Source organism: Phocoena sinus, chromosome 14 (genome assembly GCF_008692025.1).
Source record: "Phocoena sinus isolate mPhoSin1 chromosome 14, mPhoSin1.pri, whole genome shotgun sequence".
In the NCBI taxonomy this organism is placed as follows: domain Eukaryota; kingdom Metazoa; phylum Chordata; class Mammalia; order Artiodactyla; family Phocoenidae; genus Phocoena; species Phocoena sinus.
This window is the reverse complement of record NC_045776.1, coordinates 49,688,779-49,705,601: the sequence shown is the minus strand read 5'-3', so window position 1 is coordinate 49,705,601 and position 16,823 is coordinate 49,688,779. Positions and strand designations below refer to the sequence as shown.

General features: G+C 39.9%; 1 protein-coding gene across 2 annotated transcripts in view; it reads left to right on the top strand.

Annotated features, from left to right (window-relative positions):
* Nucleotides 1-16,823, top strand: part of TTC39C (tetratricopeptide repeat domain 39C) — a 98,633-nt gene that overhangs the window by 39,766 nt on the left and 42,044 nt on the right. For both annotated transcript variants that reach the window (XM_032603384.1, XM_032603385.1), the window contains exons 2-4: nt 6,878-6,926; nt 8,532-8,660; nt 10,943-11,057. In XM_032603384.1, coding sequence (XP_032459275.1) covers nt 6,878-6,926; nt 8,532-8,660; nt 10,943-11,057 — 293 coding nt within the window. The remainder of the gene's footprint in view (nt 1-6,877; nt 6,927-8,531; nt 8,661-10,942; nt 11,058-16,823) is intronic.

Here is a 16,823-nt window from a genome sequence, read left to right as displayed (position 1 = left end):
CACTATGTTTGGGGGATAAAATTACATTTGAAGAAACATTTGGTTAGGGACTGTCTTCTTGTAATTATGCCCATTTATTTAATGGAAAAATATTCCTTTGAGAATCAGATGTGTACATTACCTCCCACAGTATTTTAAGAAACAAAATCTTCATCAGTCCAATTTTTAATCTGCTGGAGAAGCTTTGTTTTTTAAAATTTCCATGGCGATGTTCATAAATTTAGAAAAAGACCATCCATTGCTTCTTTGTATTTTCAAATTTTCCTACCTTTGGGAGAGTTTTCATACAGAGAGAAAATTTTAAGCCATTTCATTACTGGTGTTTCATTTTCAAAAAGCAGACTATGGCAGTGACCATTAGAGTCCTTCTCATCAAAGGATTTCAAAACACATCATCTTTGGGGAGCATTTTTTTTTTTTTTTTTGCGGCACGTGGGCCTCTCACTGTTGTGGCCTCTCCCGTTGAGGAGCACAGGCTCCGGACACGCAGGCTCAGCGGCCATGGCTCACGGGCCCAGCCACTCCGTGGCATGTGGGATCTTCCTGGACCGGGGCATGAACCTGTGTCCCCTGCATCAGCAGGTGGACTCTCAACCACTGCGCCACCAGGGAAGCCCTCAAATTATTTTTGAAACAAATCTCAGTCATCATTTTATTTGTAAATGCTATCATATACACCTCTAAAAAAATAGTCCTTAAAATGTAGTATAATACCACTTCTGTACCTAAAAAATTAATATTAATTCACTAATATAATCAAATACCCCATCAGTGATCATTTATCTGATTTAATTTTTCTTTTTAATTTTTTCTTTTTCATAAGGAAAAACTTTCTGTATAAGACTGTATACATATGTAAATATCACAGTGTAACTACTTACAACCAGATAAAGGATATTTCCAACATTCCAGCATCCTTCCTTGGGCTCCCAGTATCCCCCCAATGGTACCAGTGTTCTGAACTCTGTCATCATTAGTGATCAGAATAGTGGTTTTGAGCTTCATATAAATGGAATCATTCAGTATAACTCTTTTGTGTCTGGCCTCCTTCACTCAGCGTTACGTCTATGAGATTAATTCATGTTTTTGCATTTAGCAGTAGTTCTTTTTCATAGCTATGAACTATTTCACTGAGTGAATATGCTGCAATTATTTGATCTGTTCTACTGTTGATGGACATTGGAATTGTTTCCAGTTTGAGGCTACTAAGGATAAGACGATTAAAAACCATGCGTGTCTTTTAGGGGCATAATAATTCAATTCTGTCGTACATATTTACTTAGGAGTGAAGTTACTAAATCGTCGCTTGGCATGTGCTCAGTAGATCGGGCACGTGGATGAGTTTTAGTAGAGCAGGCGCACAGCTTTAGTAGATTGTGCTAAGCAGTGTTTGAGACTCAGTTACTCCACAGCCTCGTTACCACTTGGTATTATCAATCCTTGTAACTGTGGCCAGTCTGATAAGCATATAGTGGTGCCTCATTTTGGTTTTAGTTTGTATTTCCCTGATAATGAGTGCTTTTCAGCACTTCTTAATATGCTTATTAAGTTTTGGATGTCCTCTCTTGTGAAGTGCCTATTAAGACTTTTGCCCCCCTTTTTTTTTTTTTAACTGGGTTGCCAGTCATTTTGTACCGATTCATGGGTGTTCTTTATGTATTCTCAAGATGAGCTCTTTGTTTGATATGTGTATTTGCCTTTTTCAGTCTCTTATGAGTGACCAGGAATGCTTAATTTTAATTAAGTTTTGATATTGGGTAATGTAGGCCTCCAGCTTTGTTGGTCTTCTTTAAATTTGATTTGGCCATTCTAAGTATTTTGCTTTTCCATGTAGATTTTAGAATTAACCTGTCAACACACACACACACACACACACACACACACACACACACCGGGATTTTGCTTGAGATTGCATTGGAGAGATGCATGGGAGAAGATAATATCTCAGCAGTAATGAGTCTTCCAATCCATAAGAATTGTATATCTCGTTATTTAGGTTACTGGTTCACAACCAGGGTTGATTTTGCCCCAGTAGGACATTTGGCAGTGTCTAGAGACATTTTGGTTGTCACACCTTGGGGGGTGGGGTGGGCGGAGGCAGGGGCTTGTGCTCCTGTCGTCATGTAGGTAGAGGACAGAGATGCTACTCAACATCCTACAGTGCACAGTGCAGCCCACCCCCACACCCAACAAAATTATCTGGCCCCAAATATGAAGAATGCCACTGTTGCAAAATGCTGATTTAGAGTTTTCATTTTCCTTAGTAATGTCTTGAGTTTTCAGTGAAGAAGTGTTGCACATTTTTGTTAGTTACCCTTAGCTATTAATATTTTCATGCTATTGTGAAAGATAATTTTTAAAGTTTCGCTTTCTAATTGTTGCTAGTGTATGTGTCTATATGTGTTTATGTATATGTCTGTGGTTACATGTAGGATATTTGTTGTTTTATGTCTCTTATGTCCCAGTTGTTTTATATATATTTTACAAGCTCCCTTTCAGTCTCTTTTGACTCTTATATTTTTTTTATTGTTGTTGAAGAAACTAGCATCTTTGTCCTGTAGAATCTCCCACAGCTTGGATTTTGCTGATGGTGTCAGTTTAATATTGTCCCCTGTCTTTATGATCACTGTCCGTATCCATTAATTGATTAGGAGCAGCTACAAAACAAGATACTCTGATTCTGTCATTTGCTTTTCATTTATTAGCCCAGGACATTTTTTAAAGAGATCCACCCCACATCGGATTGGTTACTCTGAGAAAAGGTGTGGTAAATGCTATTCTTTCTCCTTTTTTAACAGTTTTCAAAATAATGAATTGGTTCTCTAGGATCCTCCATAGGCAACCAGTGAGTTGTTGAGTTGTTTTTTAACTAAAAAGTATCATTATGAATTTACAGTTTTAAATTATTTGATATTTCAATCCATTGCTGTTTTTACCTCATTGGTGATCAAATTGTTACATCTTTGGCTTGAACCTCTTCAAGAGCCTAATGTAGTTTTTAAACTTCCTTGCTTTCTGTTATAACACAGTGCTCAAGGCTGTTGAACATTTCTTGCCCCTGAGCTTGAATTAGCCATCTCTTTGTGGATCTTTTACTTAATGTATTTAGAGAGGGCGCCGGACCATGCTGAATACTACTGGGTGGTCATTGTTTCTAGGCTTTGAATTAACTTTATCCTTTTTCCTGTGCACAAAATCCTTGGTTTCAAAAAACACCAACGTGGGCTTCCCTGGTTGCGCAGTGGTTGAGAGTCCGCCTGCCGATGCAGGGGACACGGGTTTGTGCCTCGGTCCGGGAGGATCCCACATGCCGCGGAGCGGCTGGGCCCATGAGCCATGGCCGCTGAGCCTGTGCGTCCGGAGCCTGTGCTCCGCAACGGGAGGGGCCACAGCGGTGGGAGGCCCGCGTACCGCAAAAAAAACAAAAACAAAACAAAACCCACCGACGTAATTAGGCATTATTTTATCACAAACTACATACCCAACAGCTGTAGAATAATGGTACCAACTTGACTGGTAAAAATATGATTACTGAAAACAAAAATTTGTTTTGCAATCTTTTGGGGTCTTTTTAAGGGTATTTCATAATAGGGATGTGCTGTCAGATTACTGTATTTTAAAGTCGTTTGGAATACTTCTACTCTGTGTGGTTATTTTACCAATTGGGTTGGCATTTAGGTACATGTAATTCACTTTACATTTGAATGTTCAGGGATCGCATTATTAAAATTTGATATTATGACATACAGTATTTACGTGGTTCCAAAGTCAGATCTACAAAACAAGAGGTATATACAAAGAAGGTTCGTTTCTATCCTTGTTTCTTCTTCCCTATCCCTCCCTCACTTTGTAGGTATCCATTAAAAAACATGTTTATGGGTTAACTTACCATTATTTTTTTTCGATATCGCATGTATGTATATGGATTTAGATCCCCCCTTCTTTTAAATAAGTGAGGTTTTCACGATGTGGTCTATTTCACTTGCCCCCCATCTCCTTTACGTAACTTCTGGTATTTAGAAAGGTTTGTCTTTTGGTTCTAATGCTTACCTTTATACTCAATCTTTACCTGATACCTCGCTCCCCGCCTCCACCCTTGTGCTGGTCATTGGTTCCCAGTGTGAGCCTCTTCCTTCTCCGCCCACTGCATCGGTATTGAAGTAATGATCCCCCCAGCATCAGTGTTGATTGAAGTAATGATCCTTGTACTCTTTGGAAACATTCCCAAATCTCCAAATTGAATACGTTTTATGTGGAGACACATGTGTGGGCTGCAATTGATTTAGAGGAGGTGAGTTAATGTAGGATCATCTGGGTCATGTTGAGTTAAAAAAAATAAAATCAGGTGAAGGAAACAAGTGAACCTTGTTAGATGAAGCTCTTACAGCACCAGGTAACATGCAGCATGAGGATCCCTGTCAGTTCATTATCGAGTGGCTAATGCACCCAGGTGCCCTGGGGTTTATGGAGACAGTACCTCAAGGAGGGAAAAATGTTTCTCTTGGGCTGATTTGTCACTTAAATGAGAAGATAGTATGTGAAGTACTAAGGGCTAGGCGAGGGCATCATGAATCATTAATAGCCTGGGCTCTCAGAAACCTAATTTTAGTCCAGAACAAGAAGCAAATGTAGCAACACTAGGCCCTCGATTCAGCATCTTTTCATTTCTCAGATGGCTAATGGCTAAGGTGTAAGCGCGGAGCGGGCAAAGACGGGGAAGCTGGGCTGATCAGCTCTTGATTGAAACGTTCCTGAAAGGCGGAGCTCTTTCATTCCTTCACTGATTCATGTTTGTTGGATGCCTGCTGTGTGTAAGGAATAATGGTGAGGGAGAAGAGGCAGAAAAGAGCATTCTAGAGGGGACCTTCATACACAGCCCAGGTTATAATGTAGCGGGTAGAAGCCTGTAATGGCACGTCTGGGGAGAGCCCTGGAGTGGAGAACTGACGTCTGATCAGGTGCAGAGTTGGGAGGATGGAGCCTGGGCCGCGTGCTTGCGGAGGTGCTGTTGGAGCTGGTTCACGGGTGTGAGTGCTGGTGTGGGATTCTTCACCCGTCACGATACCTTCCTAATTCTTGGAGGTTTAATATGCAGTGGGGGTAAACAAGCTCTTCTTCACTGTAGAGTTTGAGTAGGTCCCAAGCAGATGGAAAAAAATTGTAGCAGAGGGTTAACATTCCAAATCATTTGAGTTCCTGATCCCTGCCCCTGCCCCCAACATAACCCCCACCATCCAAGAGGAAAACGGATGTGCATTCCACTTGACCCTGCAGTGCTACCTCTAGCAGTTTATCCCAAAAATACATTTGGACTCCTTGCAAATTACATGTACAAAGATGTTCATCTGAGCGTGCGGTATATGTGTGTACGTACGTATGCATATATCCATCTAAATGTACACTCCCTTCTTCCCATACACACCTCCACCAAATACACACATGGTCACCTTGGACTTAAACTAAATTTCCGGTAGGGGATTGACTAAATACATTGTTCTTGGCTTTTTTAAAATAATGACCATATATTATTTACATAATAACAAAAGCAGTACAATTATTTTTAAGAAGGCAGTTACAACTTGCTTTCCCTTTTAGTGCCATCTACAGAGACTTGGATTTTTGTACTGGGACTTAAACTAAATTTCCGGTAGGGGATTGACTAAATACATTGTTCTTGGCTTTTTTAAAATAATGACCATATATTATTTACATAATAACAAAAGCAGTACAATTATTTTTAAGAAGGCAGTTACAACTTGCTTTCCCTTTTAGTGCCATCTACAGAGACTTGGATTTTTGTACTGGTTGTGAATTTGAAGCAGAATGTTTATATTTTTATATTCTTTGAATTAGTATTACTTTGACTTGGCTTCATATTTTTGGTTTACATATAAAATTGGATAATGATTGTATATTACAGCAGGGTGATGACTGACTCCAGGGAGGTATTCTTAAAGTTCTTTGGATGGGATAAGTGAGTTTGCCAGGTCTGACTTAGTGGTAAAACTCTTTGATCTACTCTGAAAATAATACTTAATTTATGTGTGGAAAGTTTTGAACATGTTTTGCATTAAAAAATGAATATTAATATCATGATGTCACTTGTATGTGGAATCTAAAAAACGGTACAAATGAACTTATTTGCAAAAGAGAAATAGACTCACAGACATAGAAAACAAATTTATGGCTACCAAATGGGGAAGGGGGGGGATAAATCAGGAATTTGGGATTAACAGATACATACTACTACATATAAAATAGATAACAAGGACTTGTATAGCACAGGGAACTATATTCAATATCTTGTAATAACCTATACTGGAAAACAATCTGAAAAAGAATATACATAGAAGTGAATCACTTTGCTGTACACCTGAAACATTGTAAATCAACTATACTTCAATTTTTAAAATTTGTAAAAATTAAACAAAAAATGAATATTGGACTTCCCTGGCGGTCCAGTGGTTAAGACTCTGCACTTCCACTGCCCGGGCTGTGGGTTCAATCCCTGGTCGGGGAACTAAGATCCCACATGTGGCGTGCACAAAAAAAAATAAATAAAAATTAAAAAAAAATATTAATCATCTTCCTTTAGCCACGTGTTTTCAGATGTTGGACAGGTTTACTAAAGCAATGTCAATTATAATGTGACTTCCTTGTTCTCTTTGCTTTGAAGAATCAGGTGTGGGGGGAGATTCTATCCTGGTGGACAGACCTGTGAACTTCTTGCCTCTTTTACTTTTTCTTAGGGTAATTTAATTTGGCTTGAAGACCTTAACAACTTCTGTCCAATTATTGGGAATATATAGTGATCCTGATATGTCAAATGCTTTTAAAATAAAATTTCACAATAAAAATTATTTTGTTTTCTTAACAGAAATCGTAGCCCATTAATGAGTTTTGGAGCCAGCTTTGTCAGTTTTTTGGTAAGTTTATGTGGGAAGAGGTTTTGGTGGGAGGGAAACAAATACATAATGTATGTCTTTTAGTGGTTACCTGCTGTAGAGATACACTATTGTAGAAGACCTTTTAGAGTTTAAAACTGGAATAAAATTTTTGCCTATTAACCAACACTTATGAGATACCCTTCCCTAATTTTAAAGATTAAATGCCTATATCTTCTAGAGCATTATATTTTTTCCAACCAAAATCTTTTTTTTTTTTTTTTTTTTTTTTTTTGGTGTGCGCGGGCCTCTCACTGTTGTGGCCTCTCCCGTTGTGGAGCACAGGCTCCGGACGCACAAGCCCAGCGGCCATGGCTCACAGGCCCAGCCGCTCCGCGGCATGTGGGATCCTCCCGGACCGGGGCACGAACCTGTGTCCCCTGCATCGGCAGGCGGACTCTCAACCACTGCGCCACCAGGGAAGCCCCAAAATCCTTTTTAAAATAAAAATATAATTGAAAGACCTTTCCAAAAATTAAAAATGCATTAGAGTTGAAAAGAAAAAGTCAGACTTTGGATAATAAAGGTTTGCTTTAAAATTATTGAATAAATGTGGATCAGAAGACAGGTTAAATTAGCAGATTTAAAGTTTATCAGTTACTTTTGCATTTTTGAATATTAATATTTAGGAATTGAGAGAATAGGTTGCAGTTAGGTTTTAAAATAAATTGGGCAATGTAGAAAATTGGATGCCTTTAATTAGGTCCTTCCAAGAACCTGGTGTTGTCCTGTCTCTGCCTTTGTAGCCTGTTCATCTCAGAAACCTCAGTTCTTCTGGGAGAAAGTAGCAGGTTTTCAGCAAAGAAAGGATGATTTTTTTTTAAAACATCTTTATTGGAGTATAATTGCTTTATAATGGTGTGTTAGTTTCTGCTGTATAACGAAGTGAATCAGCTATACCTATACCTATATCCCCATATCCCCTCCCTCTTGTGCCTCCCTCCCACCCTCCCTATCCCACCCCTTTTGGTGGTCACAAAGCAAGGGATCGTTTCTACCAGTCAAATGTAACCTGAAAAAATCTACCAGGATCAGGTGCTTGGAAACAAGCTGTCAGTGGAATTTTTCACTGGGAACAATAAAAAATGAGTTCCTTAAAAGTGAGCCCATTGGAGTTGCTGTCCCTGAAAAGATTGATAATTGATAATTTTCAGAGTAGTACCTACTAGCTGATGTTTCATTAGCGTTTTGTGCTGTCCTTGATGAACCCAGGGATCCATGTGTGGGTAGAAAGTGCTTTCAGTGAGGCTGTGTTCTAAAAACTGAATTAAGTGGACCAGTCAGAAATCGTATAATTTTTTTGTTACTGTGTTTAATAACAAAAAAAATGTAGAACAGTAATTGCAAGGACATTTGTTACCATACATTTTTTCATGCTGGTGTAATAGAGGTATGTTCTTATTTCATATTGAGATTATAGTTTGTTTTTTTTTAATGCATAGGGTATGCTGTAACATTCTGATTCTTTTACTGTCAATAAATCATTTAGATGGTTTTTCCCCCCGAGTTTGGAGTTGTGTTGTAATAAATTGGCCTAAATTTTCAGACACTTACTGATTCATTCTTTCCTTATTTCTTTCTTGGAAGAATGCCATGATGACATTTGAGGAAGAAAAAATGCAGTTGGCATGTGATGACTTAAAAACCACAGAAAAGCTGTGTGAAAGTGAAGAGGTTGGAGTAATTGAAACAATCAAGAATAAAATTAAGAAGAATGTAAGTACTATGTCTTTAAGTTATGAACTATGTGCTGCTTGCTTAGAACATTGTTTATTTACTTGGTTTTTGGTGTTTAGAACATGGCTAAAGCACTAAATGTTTCTTACAGCTTTTGATTATGTAAAGCGTGTTTCTTAAAGCAATAGAACCCCCTTTAATCATTAGAGCTTTTCAGTGCATATTCTTTTGGTATCTTAAAATTATCTTCTTCCACGGTGCACCATGCTGCAAGGGCTTTTGTAGGTTTTCATATATGTATTTCAGATACGTTGCATTGGCATAATTCAGGAATTTAGCTGTTACCTCCTTTTAAAGCCCAGGGCTTCCCAGCCTTTGGTTATAAATAAAGTCACAATGATATCATAATCCACTTTTCCTGATTTTTCTTCACCTTTCAGTGCAAAAGTTCTAGACTTTGAGAGGCATCCTCCTACCTCTGATGTTTCTGGAGCACCCAGGGGAGTCACATGTGTCACTTGTTTAGTTGACAAACCAGTCTGTCGGTTACAGTCAGGAAAAGCCACCTGTCATTTTTGCTCCTTTATGTCACTCCAGGTGGCTTCACCTCTGCTCTTGCTTATGGTGTCAGCCATGAGGAAGCCACTGATGGGCCCAGAGTACTGTCTCCTGACACTCCAGATGAGCCACAGTTCTCCTTGATTTCTCGTTTCTCCAAACTGTACATCAGTCAGTGACCAAGTCCCGTTGACTCTTTGTTAAATACGTCCTGAATTCATCTACTTTCCCTGCCAGTGCACTGGGCCAGCCACTATCTCCACTTGCCTAAGACAAACCCTCACTGGCGTTTCTGCCTCCAGTCTCACTGTTCTTTAATTCTTCTCCAAAATACAGTCACTAAGATGTGAATTATACATCGCTGATTTCATTTTCAGTGTCCCCGCCCCCTACCACTGCCATTGCACTAAAATCCAAACTCCTTAATGTAGCTGACTTGTCACTGACTTCTCCTCTGCCTGGAACACTCGTCTGCCTCTTGACCTGGTTCATATCCATTCTTTAGTTCTTCCTAGATGTCATTTTCTCCAGAGACTCTTGTCTGAGCCCCCAAGCCTATTAGTGTGTCTCCTACAGGTTCCCATAGTTCCTTGTACTTCATCCTTCAGAGCATTTACTGCATTACATGGGTGTCAGCGTTCCCTCATTAGACTGTAAGCTAATTTACATGTCTGTGCTCAGTATCTAGTACCAGGCCCAGCACATACGTTAATAATCAACATTTGTAATGGGTCCTTGCAATTTAAAAAGCATTTTCACATACAGTATCTCATTAGCCCTTCCAACAGCCTTGCAGAGTAGATGTTCTTACAAGCAGAGAAAACAGAAGCATCAATAGATTGACATTTGCTTAAGCAAACAGGGTAGTGGGTGCTGGAACTAGATCAGGAACAACAGTGACCATGGTGAATTCTGCTAATCTAGAAAAAAGAGAAGCCAGCCATTTTGTCATGTATACTATGTATACTTTTGTCATATTTGGAAAAATCCTGTCATTTCTTATATCACTGTGAAAGCATATGAAAACTAACCTATTTTGTTCGAGTTTAAGAATGCACTGTTACATTTCAGAGCGAATTTTCTTCGTTTAACATTCTTTACGATGAAAACCAAAATCTTATTAAAAAGTAGGGTTTTGGGGTTTTACTTTTTCATATTTTATAGAGGTAGTCAACTTTAGAGATTATGACTTAAATTTCAAGTTCAATTTGTGACTCATTCAAAGATAATTTTTAATTCCAGGGTGTTTTCTCCTTAACTAACATGTAATCAGTTTCCAATCAGTTTCCAACCCTCACATCTCGGTTGTGTGCACCAAAGGAATGAACCCTAATACTATAGGTCCTTCCTGAAGGCAGATGGCTGCAAAGTGGCTTTTCGGGTTGTCTACCTGGGGCAACGTTTTGTACCTTCAGTGATTTTTTATTTTGGATAAGTAAGAACTTACGTTGTTTTCAAAAAGGTAAAACTCTGAAGTTGTGTGTGTGGGCTTTCATGTTTCCCATGAACTCAGTGTCTGTAATTTAGAGTATTTGTCTTTGAGTTACAAGCCTCTTCATCAATGTATTGTTAACAAAATAAAGCTGGACTTAATGGGGGAGGATAGAACTACCAGGCTCAGAGTGTAAATTTGGTCTTGGATTTCAGCAACTGCTGTTTCACACTCCCTGCGTGAAATTGTGTTGCACAATAAAGTAATAGTTTGGAAGGAATATTGTTCTTGGGTGTGATTTATTGGTGTGTACTTTCTTCCCGCCAAACAGGTTGATGTCCGAAAATCCACCCCCTCTATGGTTGACCGGCTTCAGAGGCAGATAATCATAGCTGACTGTCAAGTTTACTTGGCTGTGCTCTCGTTTGTAAAGCAAGAATTGTCAGGTATGCTGAAGCATTGTTTTTAATGGCTCTTGCTATCCAGTGGACACAATTGGTAATACCTTTTATTAATTTATTTATTTATTGAGAACACCTCGTATTTCAGTCTTTGAAAACATGTGGCATCTCTTTGGGGCGTGATCCTGATTTATTACTTGAGAAATTGAAACCACAAGTGCTTAATGTGTGTTTAGTAGAGAAGTTTTAGTTCCAAAATCTGTTTCGTCCTCTTGTATCCAGATAGTCTGTCATACTTAGAGATATTACCAGTGCCTTAGATTGATAGATTGATGGGTTTTTTTTTCTTGTGGGAATCAAGTTGTGATAATAACCCTTTAAAGTGAAATATAACCAGTTTAAGTTACTCAGAAAATTGTTATTGAAGGCCTGAGTGCGTACTAAAGACTTGCTAAGGTACTTGAATGACTTACATTTTCACAACCCTTAATGAGGAATATAAACTGATTTCTTACTTAGTTTGCCCAAGACAGATGTTTTCCAGGATTTTGTAGCTTTAATATCTTGAGTGGCATAGACTGGAATTGAGGCTCTCAGAGCTCGCTGTAAGATTCACTTTGACGCTAATTCTTCCTTTTATGTGGTTTTATGTCTCTGATGCTGATGGCAGAAACCTGCCTCTTTGGTAGATAGGATTTACTTGAAAGAGTGAAAATTCAAAAAGGAAATTGACTAAAATTCACACTGAGAAAAGCATTTTCTTCCAAACCTGAGATGAAAAAGGGTATGTTTCTGCTAAGTCGTAACATTCACTTTTCTTTCTGGATTACCGGCAGCCAATTTTCCTGTCTCTTTTTTTTCTTTCTTGTCTCTCTCTGTCTCCATCTCATACTTGAGGTTTCTTTGTTTCTTCTCTTTGGCTCAAGTCAGAAGTAGAATTAACTTTTATTGTGACCTCCAAAATGTGGGCTTCCTAGTAATTATCTTCTCTCTTTTTTTTTTTTTTTGTAATTATCTTCTTTTAAAATGTGTTTTATGGTTGTGCTGTGTCTTTTCCTTTTGATCCAATTTTTTTTTCTCTTTAAGTCTCATCTCAGGACTCTCCCAATGACTATCTTACTTATATGGTTGAGGGCTCAAAGCTCATGTGAATTTTCTGTAACACAGTGATGTAAAATCCCCCATTTGGAGTGCCACACTCAACGTATATGTAAAAGAGTAGCGAGAAGAGCTGGACCTCTTTGGTCAAGACAGGAGCTCTGGTGTTTTCTGTGATCTTGGACTACTTTTTCCTGAGGCTCAAGGACTTTTCTAAGGACCTAATTTTAGCCATTAAGAAAATATCTGTGGAGAGAAAAGGATAAATCAAATGTAGTAAAATGTTTGGGGAATCAGGGTAAAGGATATCGGGGACACTTTATATTAATCTGTCCTTCACATGTTCATTCATGGGTCCATTCAATAAATAATGATAGAGCACATACAATGCTAAGCACTGTGTTCCATGAGCAAATCCAGGCCATGGTCCCTGCCCTCATGAAATTCAGAATCATTAGTTAGTACTGTTTATTTTTAAAATTACTCTGATTGTAAAATTACTAAATATTGCTTTAAAAATTTGGAAAATATAAAATAATGAAAAAGCAGGTCATTTCTAATCTCACTACCTGGAGAAAATCACTCTTGATTGCAAATGTTCTGTTTTTATCTTTCTCTTTCTTTAAAAAATTGAATCTGTGGTGTTTTGTATCCTACTTTTCCCTTTTAGGTTATAATTCACATATTTTTCCTATAGCTCACAGTTTCAAAATATAATTTTAAAAGCATTAATTTATCATGTGAATGTGCCATAATTATTTAACCAATTTCTCTTGGACATTCCCATGTTCTTTGCTTTGCTTTTTGTTGTTGTTTTAGTGAAGCTGAACTTAATTTTATATTTTACCCATAAACTCTATTCCCTTCACAAATTACCTTCGTGACCTTTTCCTGTTCTCCTAAAAAGTTGATATTAATCAGCTATTTAATCCTGTTTATCATACATTTTTTTGTGTTTTGTTTACTTTAGTAATTTTTTTTTTTGCGGTACGCGGGCCTCTCACTGTGTGGCCTCTCCCGTTGTGGAGCACAGGCTCTGGACGCGCAGGCTCAGCGGCCATGGTTCACGGGCCCAGCTGCTCCGCGGCATGCGGGATGCTCCCGGACCAGGGCACGAACCCGTGTCCCCTGCATCGGCAGGCGGACTCTCAACTACTGAGCCACCAGGGAAGCCCTACTTAAGTAATTTTTATTGGAGTATAGTTGCTTTACATATCATAGATTTTTAACAGCACTCTTGGTTCTTCCTGATGCCGTATAATTTATTGAATGTAATATTGATAGTGAAAGGAAATTGACAGACATGAAAGCCTCAGGTTCTAATAAACACATGTAATGGTCATTTGCTTTATGAACAGCTCAGTATTTGTCTCAAACAAACAGACATAACTAAAAATGTGCTTCATTTGCCTTTCAGAAACCCTCTAGGTTATAAAACTATGAAAAATTTACTCTTTGTTGGGATCCGTTTCTTAACTTTGTTGGATAATTGTTTTGGAACAACCCCTCCTTGGAGATGTTTGTTGTAGGTGGTCCTCCCCCACCCCTTGATTAGGTGGCCCAGAAGTGGGTGTGGGTGGGTACACACTCACCTGAGCTCCAGGTAAGAGTGAGTCTGTGTGAATTTGTTAGTCCTCTGACTTTCGAAAAAGCTCCTGTATTTTGTCTCATTTGAATTTCTTTATAGGGAATTACCCCATCCTCTCTCTCTATTTTCCTATACTATTTTTTTAAAAGATTTATTTATTACTTATTTATTTTATTTATTTTTGGCTGCGTTGGGTCTTAGTTGCGGCACGCGGGATCTTTTTGGTTGAGGCATGCGGGATCTTTCACTGTGACGCTTGGGCTCTTCGTTGTGATGCGTGGGCTTCTCTCTAGTTGTGGCCTGCGGGTTTTTTGTTCCTCTTCTCTTCTCTAGTTGTGGTGTGCAGGCTCCAGGGTGGGTGGGCCCAGTAGTTGTGGTGCACGGGCTCTTGTTGAGGTGCGTGAGCTCAGTAGTTGGGGCATGAGGTCTTAGTTGCCCCACGGCATGTGGGATCTTAGTTCCCGGACCAGGGATCGAACCCATGTCCCCTGCATTGGAAGGCAGGTTCTTTACCACTGGACCACCAGAGAAGTCCCTCCTGTACTACTTTTTAATTTACTCTATTATCCAAAGGCCTTTGTTGTTGTTGTTGTTGTTTGCAGTGAGCACATGTGAATTACTTTAGTAACAAAAAGTATTTATTTTTAAACCGACTTGATGGCTTTTGGCACCTTGTTTGTGTTTCCTGTATTTCCTTTGGGCTTGAAGATCAGCCCCATGTCTTACTATTCTTGACGATAACATACGCTCAGTACGTTTTCCTCAAATGAGATTGGGTTTTCCTTGTTTCACAGGTGAGGCCATTGACGCTGGATGATTTGTTTGAGGTTGAACAGGTTTACACAGGGATGACAGAACCAGGACCTGAGCTGTGGGCTTCTTATTTCATATCTGAATTCTTAGCACTCACAGTTTTCCCTTCACCTTCATTTGATCACATGAACCACCAACCTCCCAATGGCCCAGAAACCCGAGGCCACATTCTCTACGATGCCCCTGGAGCGCTCTTTCTAAACCTTGCTACACCTGTGCTTCAGACACTTAGCTGTTCTGCAACATCGCCTACAAGGAATAGTGCAGATTCCTTCCTTGGGTGGCATGGAAGAACCTGCCCCCTACCTCGCCGCCACCGCCTCTAGCTCAGCAGGGCTGACTGCAGGTCTCTGAGGCCCTGCCGCCTCGGGCCTTGGTGTGCGCTGTCCTCTCGGTTTGGAACCCCTTTTGTCTTTCTCTTGTGCCTCCCCAGGTGCAGCCTGGGTCTACTCCCTTCATGTTCTCCTTCCTCACTGACTTCATCATACGGCCTCTGTTACTCTGCTTGGACCCTGTGCATAGCCAGTTAGAGCAGTTGTCACACAACTGTACACATCTGTATTTACATGTCTGCCCACAGTAACAGATGGGAAACTTCTTGAGGGCAGGGACTGTGTCTACCTGCTATCTTTTTATTTTTCTCCACATTTATTGAGCATTTACTATGTGTCAGATTCTGGAAGGTGATAGATGCTAATGGTCTAGAGATGAATGAGATGTAGCTCTTGCCCTGAGGCTACTGAGAGTTTAGTGGGGGAGAAAGGGGACTAAATAAGTTCTCATTCAGAGTGATACTTTCACCACTAGACATGTAAGTTAGTCGGAGAGGTTGCACAAGGAATGAGCAATTCCTCAACTCTGTTGGGAAGGTCAAGGATCCCTAATCCTGAACCTGAGCAGGGTTATAGAGAATGGAAGTCCGTTGTCTTCTCTGTGTCCCTGGCACCTGATATGCTGCCTTTGCCTAACACATGGTGTGTACATAAATGTGAATTAAAGAGACGGATGGAGGAAGGGTGATGTTCAGGAATGAGATGCATGATACTGAGCCCTAGGAAGCCCCAAGAATAGTTGGGACTGGAGAAGTGAGTCTATCAGAAGTCTGTTGACTGGGGATAAAAGTAATAATGAGGAGATGGGCTGACTAGTGAAAACCAAATCATCTTTTTTTTTTCTTCTGAAGTCTGTTATGTGGGTCACAAGGAAGCCAAGGCTGAACTTCCCTTCCATTATAGGACTAACCAGCCTCATCCAGGACAGGCAAACAGACAGAATGCTATGGTAGGGCCTCTCACCAGACACAATCCCTGCTAAAAAAAAAAAAAAAAAAAAAAATTTTACAAAATTTATTCCAGGATCCATTTAGTGGAACTTGATATTTTCATTTTCCAGACAACTCTTGCCCTTTCTAGGGGAGGACTCCCACCCCCGTTATGGGGACAGGGTTTCCCATCTCTCCTGCATCTCTGGCTGGTTGAGGCTGCCCCTGAGAGGGGAGGGCGGACGGTCTGTGGTTTTCTGCTCTCTGTGCAGTCCTCTGGGGACACAGTCACGGTGGTTGAATGTTTTATGTCTGACGTTTCAGAGGAGCCTATGAGAGCCTGTGCAGATTGGGGGACCCAGCGTTCAACTGTTTTCTCTGCTTGTTGGGCAGAGGCTGCTCCTGGCCGCGTTGCTGGGCATCAGCTGACCAAGTGTCCCTCCCACTGGGGCCGCGGTGCTGTGGGCCCGGAGCGCAGCTTCTCCACCCGGTCCTCACGCAGCCTCTGCTCCTCCCATCGCAGTCTGGCTGAGCTCAGATGTTTCGGTCACCGCATTTGGACATGGAGTCGGGCGAGTCCTGGGACCTGTTTCAGTGCAGAGTTGAACTTAAAAAGTGGTAAAAACAAAATCTGTTTCTCTCTAGGTCCTAACTTTGTACACATCTCAGTTTCTAATCTTCGATTAGTCAAAACTTTGAGTTCTATTTACCTGGCTCAAGTTCAGGGCTTTAAAGCTTGTTACTGTAGACTTGAACATGTGCTTTTAAAATAAATGTTAACATCTAAGCTCTTATCTTAGGCAAGAAATTAAAGATGTTGAATTAATTTCATTTTTATTCTGTAAAAATGGGTTTTTACCATGTTGGTTTTCTTTTCCTTTTGTTAATTGAGTTCGAAATCGTCGGCATTAATGGATTTTTATGTTTGCTTCCATTGCTGCCATTCTTTTCTGTAACTCTTCACCTGAGATCTGGATTACTACAGCTTGTTTCCCTAACACTAGTCCCTTTAACTCCAATTTTAGGGAGCCCCTGCTTCTCCTGAGCAGGC